The sequence below is a fragment of the Bidens hawaiensis genome, unplaced genomic scaffold (genome assembly GCF_021521415.1).
Source record: "Bidens hawaiensis isolate Kalapana, Puna unplaced genomic scaffold, B.hawaiensis_p1.1 tig00020228_1, whole genome shotgun sequence".
Lineage (NCBI taxonomy): Eukaryota > Viridiplantae > Streptophyta > Magnoliopsida > Asterales > Asteraceae > Bidens > Bidens hawaiensis.
The window spans coordinates 41,221-51,124 of NW_027493078.1; the positions used below are offsets into that span (position 1 = coordinate 41,221).

At 35.2% G+C, this 9,904-nt stretch overlaps 1 protein-coding gene across 1 annotated transcript; it reads right to left on the reverse strand.

The window, feature by feature from the left end:
- Window positions 1-2,935: 2,935 nt before the first annotated feature.
- On the reverse strand, window positions 2,936-5,260 carry LOC143560157 (GPN-loop GTPase 3-like). Its single transcript, XM_077048526.1, has 9 exons — window positions 5,155-5,260; window positions 4,958-5,066; window positions 4,788-4,869; window positions 4,035-4,120; window positions 3,803-3,906; window positions 3,591-3,721; window positions 3,398-3,491; window positions 3,239-3,294; window positions 2,936-3,133 (listed from the first exon to the last, which is right to left on the reverse strand). The coding sequence occupies exons 1-9, from the start codon at window positions 5,197-5,199 to the stop codon at window positions 3,031-3,033; spliced, it is 810 nt and encodes a 269-aa protein (XP_076904641.1). The 5' UTR covers window positions 5,200-5,260; the 3' UTR covers window positions 2,936-3,030.
- Between the last annotated feature and the right edge of the window lie 4,644 nt (window positions 5,261-9,904).

Genomic DNA, 9,904 nt, shown 5'->3' on the forward strand with positions numbered 1-9,904 from the left:
CGATTCTCCTTGAATATGTTTAAACGTGTCGAATTCTCCTTTCAATATTTCCTTTCGGTTTTTCCTCATATCCAGATTTCCTTCAAGCTCATGATTTTGTTTTGCTTCGACACAAGTTTCACATTTATTATTTGAGTCAATGTCGAATGTTGGTATACAATTAAGTTTAATCATACGACGAATGGAATTAAAGTTAGCATGACCTAATCTACCATGCCAAACATTAGAAGACTCAAGCAATTAAGCAGAACTAGTAGTGTTCTCATTCATTCCATTAAACATGGTTACATTTAGTTTAAACATACCATTAAGGGCATAGCCCTTACCAACATACATACCATTTTTAGTCAACACGACCTTATCCGACTCAATAACCATTTTGAACCCAAACTTGTTCAACTGCCACCCCGACACAAGGTTCTTACGAATTTTAGGAACATACAACACATTGGACAAAGTAAGTTCATTTCCCGAAGTCATCTTCAAGATCACATTCCCCTCGCCTTTGACTTCGGCCGTGGTGGAGTTTCCCATAAAAACCTTATCTCCATTTGTCACCTCTTTGAAAGTGCTAAAGAGGCTTTTGTCAAAGCACACATGACTGGTAGCCCCCGTATCAACCCACCAATCCTTGTTATTTTGCCCAACCAAGTTAACTTCGGTGACCATAATCGAGAGGTCCGTGACCATAGCACCAAGGTTTTCAACCTCACGAACCATATTCACTTGTCGAGCGTTTTCATTCTTTGGGAGCTTGCACTCATTGGCCCTATGGCCTTGCTTTCCACAATTATAACAAGTTCCTTGGAAATTTTTCTTCTTCCCAATTCTCCCCTTAGGACCAAGGTTGGACCCTTTCCCATGAATTTTCTTTCCACCTTTTTTATTGCCCTTTGAAGATTGACCATGTTCAACAACATTGACCTTTACCATTCCAGGACCATCAATCCTTTTTAGAGCCATTTTGTTATCTTCTTCAATACGAAGACGAACGACAAAATGTTCAAGGTTTATCTCCTTTCGCTCATGCTTGAGATAGTTCTTGAAATCAACCCAACTTGGTGGTAGCTTTTCAATCATAGCTGCAACTTGGAATGTCTTGCTAAGCGACATTCCTTCCGCATGAACATCATGAAGAATAACTTGCAACTCTTGGACTTGGCTCATGATAGTTTTTGAGTCTATCATTTTAAAGTCCAAAAACTTAGCCACCATGAATTTCTTAGCACCGGCATCTTCGGTTTTGTATTTGCAGTCCAAAGACTCCGATAATTCTTTGGCAGTCTTGGCCTTGCAATACACATTGTACAGCACATCTACCATACCATTCAAAATATAATTCCGGCACAAGAAATCCGAATGATTCCAAGCCTAAACCTCACTCACCGAATGAGCATTCATTTCCCCTTCATCAACATGGGGAACGGTTTCAGTCAAGAACCTCGCAAGGCTCAATGTGGTCAGATACAAGAACATCTTTTGCTGCCACTGTTTGAAATTCACACCAGTGAACCTCGGTTTCTCAGCATGAGACGCAACTGCGTTAGGCAGTGGCACAACCAAATTTGTCGTGAATATAACAGCGGAAGTACGATGGCGGAGACGGCAGTGTTCATGTACTGGGACATTCTGAAACGAAAAATACAGGAATAATTAGTAATCTGTTTAAGTTTGTTGGAAATTCCTGTATTAAAACTGTAACAATAAAACAGAAGAATAAACGTTAACGATGAACCGGGCTTGTGTTTGACACAATTCCCTTAAACAGATTCGCGGTTTGTTCCCAGGGTACGCCGGTTCGAAACAGCTGTAGCGCGCTGCTGTACTTGAACTTGCCTAAAATGAATTCAAGAATAATGTTGCTGCAGAAGGGAAGAGAGAGCTGTGTTTACTGAAACAAATGCAAAAAATTCACCTCACGAGTTCGATAGATTTTTAGTCCGAAAACCCAAATTTGCACACCCCCCCCCCCCCTACGCGCGGGTAGAAGTTGTAGTAAAACACATCACAAATTTTCAAATGTGTAGTGAGGATGGCACCTTATAAACCATTCTCAATTTTGTTCCCCAACCGATATGGGATAAAGTTTCACCACTTCAATTTTTTTGAGACATTCATTCGCAAACACTTTTCTTAATCTTCCAACACATCATTAACATAATATACAAGTATTTAAACACAATACAATAGCTTAAAACATATACATATTGTTAATGTATCAGACAACAGCCTAATATATACACACAACAACCATATTTACATGCACTTTAACCTAATACATATAGGATGCAAACCATATACATAAACTTAATAGAATCACTAAATGGTCTTGATGTATGCATATGGAAAAATAAAAATCAAATGGGAGAGTAATAATGCAAAGGAAAGGGGAATTAGAGGCGGGAAGTGGGGTGGGAATTTCAATTTTTCCTTTTATATATTTATTTTGTTTATACATGTAAAGAATTATGTCGGGCAAATAATTGGGTAAACAGGTTAGTGTTGTAGGACCAATATTCTATATTGTTATTAGGATTGTGTATGTCTTTTAATTTGCTTTAAGTCGGTGTATTGCGTACCCAGTACATTTATTTTGTACGTTTATTATGTAAACTTTGAGATGATAAGTACACTAAACTAACCTATGGTTTGTTTACATGAGCGCCCCAGGTTTCACTGGCAATTATAATGGAGCGGAGGTAGGGGCCAAAATTTGTTGATCGTAGTCCCACACCCGATTTAGTTGTAAGATCATGTCCGGTACTTGACCCAATACTCATTGGGTATTAGTTTGTTAAATAAGACCCATTGGTATATCCACAATAAATTGTTTGAATTCAACATGCTGCGCCCCAGGAGGGCGTAGCATCTAGCTTTTAACGAAGCGTTGTCTGGAATCTGTTTTGACAGTTAACGAAGGAAAACCAATGGATCGTATCACTTGTAAGAATAGACAATATCATTCAGGCATGTCAAATGAACACAAAACAGTTGAGATGATCCTTAAAAGGTGCCACAGTAACACACATTTTAGTCGTCCTGCTCTTCATCTTCATCAAAATCCCTAATCCTCACATCAGCATCTTCTCCAAACTGAATGCAGTTGTCAATTTGCGAAAGAACATATTGTATGCTGTAAACAAGACATTGTTCATACTAGTTAGCTTATATATTAAATAAATAGATTTAACTAATAATTAAATACTTTATATATAAATATATGATAATGATAATTTACCTGCTTTCTTTCCTTAAATCAAGTGGCACAAAACTCACCATGCTATACTGATCCACCTGGTACGCCAAAAAAGTTCTATGTTACAATTTAATAAAAAAAATAAAAACATAAAACCAGTACTCATTTTATCATGTTCAAAACTAATAACTTAGAACTAACCAATTCAATTAAGGTTTTATTGAGCTTTTGAAATTGTGGGCCCATGCGCTGATTCAATTCTGCCAGCAGAGTTTGAGGCTCTGGGTTCAAGAAACTAAAGAAAATAAACAATATAAAATGAGGATTAAAGTTGATTATAGCTGAAATATATTAAAAAGATGATAACAATATAAGATGTAATATAGCAACTAACTCTTCAATGTCTCTTTTACGAGTCACGAGGTCCATTTTTGAGAGGATGTTAACATGAGGTAATTCAAGTTGGACCATTGCAGAGAGCGAAGCCATGCAACCACTAATAAACTTGGTCACATCCGTAACAAACTAAAACATATTATGAAAAAAATAATCGGGTCAAAATAAGAACTACAATTAAATTAAATAAATAAAAAAGCAACTACAAACCTGGGAATCAAGCAAGTACACAGCACAAACATTGAAATTCCTTCGCTGCAAATGCCCCACAAAGTTTTTAAGAACCGGGACATGAGAAAAGAGTTCTATCTGACCTATAAAATGAAACAATTTTACAACAACTTCAACATTATTATAGTTATTAATATTGGTTTTTTAGTTTCTATAGATTTAAACACGGTTAAATGGTAATATAAAAGTCATATTAAGTATCTAAGTATACCTGGACAGTCAAATACCAGATAATCATCTTCCATGTAATGTTCCAGCTCTTCGTCTAACCAAGCATCCAAATTTTCTTCAAGGTGTCTAATAAGTGAGATTTAAGGAGTTCAAAACATACCAGTTGGGTTGACCGGTTGACCACCAACTGCTATTTTGTCCATTTCTTCTTGAGTTTCATAAATAAACAGATGCGTTACATACTATTAGCATATGAGATGTCTTTTGAGTAAAGATATTTTAAGCAGTCAAATAGACCTCGGTCAACTGTTGGTCCGTTTGGCCCGTTACCATTTGAGCTAATTACTTAGTTTACCCGAGATTAGAGGTGCACAAACCGATTTAAAACTCAAAACCGGTTTGGGTTAAAATCGGTTCAGTTTGGTCAACAAAAGTCAAAACCGGTTTATAATCGGTTTCGGTTCCGGTTGAAACCGGTTTCTTACCATGTTACGATCGGTTTCGGTTCGGATTTTGATCGGTTTTGGTTCAGGTTTTGACCGGTTTTTGCCCGGTTTCGGTTCAGTTAACCGGTTTGGAACCGGTTTTGGAGGAGAAAATTACAAACCGGTTCCGAACCTACGGTTTCAATCGGTTCCAAACCAGTTTCAACATAATCCATTTCAAACTGGTTCGGTTTCGGTTCAGTTTTCGGGTTGGTTCTGTTAACCGGTTTATTTGCCCACCTCTACCCGAGATTAAATATAACCTCGAAAAAACCTTAAAAAGCAGTGAAAGCAAGCGGGAAGGATACTCCATGCAAAACAAAAGACCACCATTTGGACCAAGTCCAAGCTCCTCCATAACATCATCCAAAGATATAAGTTCCCGAATATCTACAAAAATATATGTAACCGTTAATATAAAGTGGTTACATATTAAAACTGCCAAGAAAATAAGCAAACAAAAGAAAGACGAATTTACCCATGGCTATAGGATAGTCAAAATTCTCAGCAGCAGGATCGAGGTTAACAATGTGAATTGTTCGCTGAGTAGCTTGACAGTGTTGGTACAAACTTAAACAATAAGTAAACTGTAATAAATAAAGTAAAAAAACATAGTGACTTGGAAACTAAAACTGAAACATACTAACTATACTGTAACACGATTATTATTTTAACCTTTCCGCTTCCAGCAGGGCCGATTACCAACAGAGCATAACCCATAGTTACCTCCTCTTTGTTTTAATCTTCAAATCTTCTGCTTTTCCCCCTTATGACCAGAACTTTGTCTACAATTTTAACAATATGATCCTGATCAGTTAATAGATGAAATAGAGAAACAAAGAAGGAACGATAATCGCATCAAACCCTAAGTAGGACAATAAATGAACCGAGCGTTCACGCGAAGTGTTCGTGAACTGATCAGCGGGAAGTTCGTTTATGTCTGTTCATTTAATAAATGAACAAACATGAACAGAGACCATGTTCATTCAATTGCGTAGTCAGTTCGTGAACGTTCAGTAATGTGCTTATTTACGTTCGTTAATGTTTGCTTGTTTGTGTTTGTTCATTAAAGAATTTTAATGACGTTTCTATCTTATCGTATAAATTTAAGCAAAACAATTAACTACAATATAAATATATGAGTATTGTGTGATTTAACTTATACGTAAAATTAACATACATATATATGACAATTTTCAGTTAACTAAATCAAATAAATCACTGTTCTTGCTAGTAAACCGGGTTCACGAAACAAGCTCATTTTCTTAATAAACAACCACAAACAAGAAATCTGGTTCAGTTAGGTGTTGGTGAACTGTTGGCTAGTCCGGTCAAAGCTTAACGGAAGAAACATGAACAAGGCCTTAACCCTAACTATCAAATGATCACTTCAATATAACAAATACTCTTCCCCTGTTCGTAAAAGTTTCAAAAAAGACGAGCTTGGGATTAGGGTTTTAATTACTAGTTGTGAGCATGAATAGAATAGGTTTTGGTAAAAAAGATTCGAAATTTATGAAATTGACAGGTGTATATTGTATAAAAGATAGTAAACAAGGGTTTTGTTTTGTATTATTATTATTATTATATTAATTAGTATAGATGAGTGAGTTGGCGGCGCAGAATAAAATTAGGAGAGAGATATATTTGAAGTTTGTGAGCTGAAGGCGTTCTTTAGCTATGGCCGGGTTGTTGTTGTTGGCTGGTGGTTGTCAGTTGCGCTTTCTGTTTGTTTTTTTTTATATGGGGTTGTCAGTGGTGGGCCCTATCTATTGTAAAGTAAACGTTTCCGTCGGTGCTCACGTGTATATCACCTGTCCTTTACCCTTTTGTGCTATAGATTGTTTGCTTTTTTGTATTGCAAGTCTCTCGATATTTGCTGTGGTTTTCCGGTGATCGGGTTAGTGTACCATTGCTACCTTTAATTGCGTTGTTGTATTTGATTTTCTTCCCTAGGGTTTTTGTATTTAGGTTTGTGTAGTCGTTTGATTTTATGTTCTGATATATGTATGTTAGCTGGTGGTTTGGATAATTGGGTTTATTTATTGTAATTGATGGTTTAGGTACTGATGGTATATGGCAGCACCTAAATTTCAATGAAAAGAAACTCACACATCAGCTAATCAATGTGTAACGAAGAAAAAGTAGACTGTAGACATAACTGATATGAAAAACTATTCAGCCCACCTGCAAGTACCCAACAGGCCGGCGAAAATCTATAATGGAAAGGTTTTGTGTTTAATCTTTACCTCTTCATTTACAAGTTAACTGTTAGTGATATATTGGTTAATGAGGCTAATAGAAAAGTAGGGAGATGAACAGAGAGAAATTAGAGAGAAGTTTAGGTCAATAATTCTTTCATAAAAACTTCAAACCCCATAATCCTCCATATACAAGGAAAAAGAAAACATCAATTTAGATCCTACAATTACGTGAAGATGACAGGTAACAATCCCAATCATTCCTTTATTCTAGCACCTTTAGAAAAGTAATTAAAAAGTATATACAATCTAAAAATAGACTTGATTGGCTTGGGCCAACTCAAGCATGCACTGCATGTTGAATGGGTTCTTCCATTGGTTCAGCCTTCTGTTCAACGGTCACGTAACATTAACTTTGACTGTATCCTTCTTTTAACTAGTGAAAGTTGCGATTTTGGAATAGATCCTTTTGTTCTTAAGCTTCACTTTCCCATATCTACAAATTTTTAGCATCAATAACACTCATTTCAAATATAAACACTTAAATAGTTGGTTTGGTACGTGTTAGGAAAATCAAAAAAGATGTTTGGAGCTCTAAAGTAAATTGATATAGTGATATTTTAAATTAATGACATTCGGTTACTTCGTTTAAATCTGTTATCACAAAAACGATAACCCTGACCAACCCATAAGTTTTGGCCAATCGTTTTAGCTTAACCAAACATCGGTTTGCTTAAGCCAGTTAATTTAGATAACCACTTTCAAAGTTTTTTTTGTCTTATTAAGTACTTTTGTTATGTTTTTTATAGTTATGTTAGAGGTGTGTTTGGAAATTGTTGTGCCTTCTGCTGCACCTTTTTTTTAATCATTTTTTATAGTGGTGTTTGTGCTTTACTTGTCGCCAAAAACTAAGAGGTGGTAATATATTATTTGTTTAGGTTATTTTAGTTAATGTGTTTTCTGTTTTATAGTACTGTTAGTAGTTTTTTTGTAGTTGGAAAAAAGATAAGGTTATTGTAGGTAATCATAACAATTGCTATATTGACTATTGAGTGATAATCAAAACTTTTGGGTATACATTATGCAGAGCTGATATAGCCATCATAAGAATACTAAGGAATTGCTCACTTGACTTATATGCATCCTTAACAAGCTTTTATACAGGCTAATAATAGAGATTAAATTATATGTATTGGTGGTAAATGTATTTGTTAGCTTAGAGGTTAGAATCTTGCGTTACATTTAATTTTTTGTTTTTGGTTCTTATTTGCAGGTTCTGATCTAAGCAGGTGTGTTCGAAAGTGCTTTATTTTTTGCTGTTGAAGGTATTGTTTACAGACGTAACCAGTGAGGTTGTGTATTTTTGGCTGTCGTGCATATTGATTTGTCTGATATTGATTATGTCTGATATTATGTCTGATATTTAGGTGTAGTAATATAATAGGTCTTTTTTGGTAAAAATATTTACTGCATAGAGTTTGGTAAACGACAACTGTTAATTGAAGGTGTTAATGTTTTTTGTGCAAACTAGCTGTTGTGATTTGTAGCGGTTCTTGTAGAAGTTTTATGTAACTAATGTCGTAGCTCTCTATGGATATTAATGAACCTCCGTTTTCGGGAAAAATGTCCAGAGTGGGCTCAAATTCTGATTCGCGCTCAGTAAAATTAAAAAAAAAATCGTAAATGTTAGTTAACAGTTGTTAGGTAATACATGTAAATGTCACATTTAGTTACTGGCTTTTTTCGGTTGCGCCGGGTAAATCACTAGTTATTATTATATATAATAATTAAAGACTTTGGTGCCGTTAAGTGTCGATTGGGTCACTTGACGGCACCTTATCAGTCGTCTCATTTTTTTTAGTTTTACTTTTTTGTTTTTTTATTTTTGGTTTTTAGTTCTGGTATTATAACACAGTTAACCGAAACCGAACTGATATGCGTTGACTTACCGCCTCAACGCCCGGGACCGACAAATTTTGGGTTTATCATCACATGAGTTTTATCAACCTGTCCGACGCAACGCGCCAGGTATAACAATAGTTATTAAATAGTAATCACCATCGTACTTCCTTGGGTTAAATCCAACAATTAGTCAAAGACTCAAATGTTAAATAGTTGGTGTGTGCATTGTTAAATACTTAAATGGGTTAGTGGGGAAATTTTCAAAATAGCCTCTTTTAGAGAAAGAAAGCCCAAAATAGCCTCTTTTTCCCCAAAATTTTTTAGAATTTGGACTTTTCAAACGTATTGGGAAAAGATAATAATATAGAGGGAGCATGCCAAATAACTAAGGAAAGTTAGAGATGAGATCAAATTTTGAAAAATAATGAAGGGAAAGTCCAAATAATTTTAAAATCTTGGAGTAAAAGTTCAAATTTCTACTAAACTTTTTTTCTCAAGAAACCGTCTTGAGAGACTGTTTTTTTATGTTTCCTACCTTTTCTGTCACACCCCGACCAAAGGCGGCGGAACATGCCGGGGTGCAACGATTGCTCATAAGCGCATGACACTATTTAAAGCGACAATATTTAACAAACTCATTTCATTTCACAACATCGAAAATGTCACATAACCAAATATTCATAACACAAATACAACAAAATATAACAAAATATAGCAAATCAAATATTGTTCATTTTTGCTAATATCCTAACGGTATTTGTGATGTTTTCTTCACCGAACTCCATAATCAACCTAGATACAAACCTGTAACATTTCATAAAATAAAGTTTATCAACACAAAGGTTGGTGAGCAATTCATAAGTTTGAACAATAGATATATAGTATGAAAAGCCACAAAACTAGTATACAAAACCATAAATAATAGCTACAAACTTGGAAAATAGTTATCGCTAACAAGTTAGCGACACCCAACTATAAGGGGTTGCCAAATAGTTTAGGATTTTATAGTTATCGTTAATTGCATTACGTTAACGACACCTTGCCATGAGGGGTTGCCAAATGGTCTAGGATTTATAGTTCCACCATCCAAAAACGATAAACACATAGTCAAATAAGCATAGAACACCAAATCGAGCAATTATTCAAGTAAGGTATACAACAACGTTTGTGGTTTAAGACCCAAGTATAAAACATTTAGTTTAGATAAGTTGAAATGTCACCCCCAAAATAAAAGATAGAAAACGGGGTATGAAGTTACTCACGTTCAAGTAATAAACTTGAAAGATTGATTATTTGGAGATTTGCCGGAACGACGAGTTTAA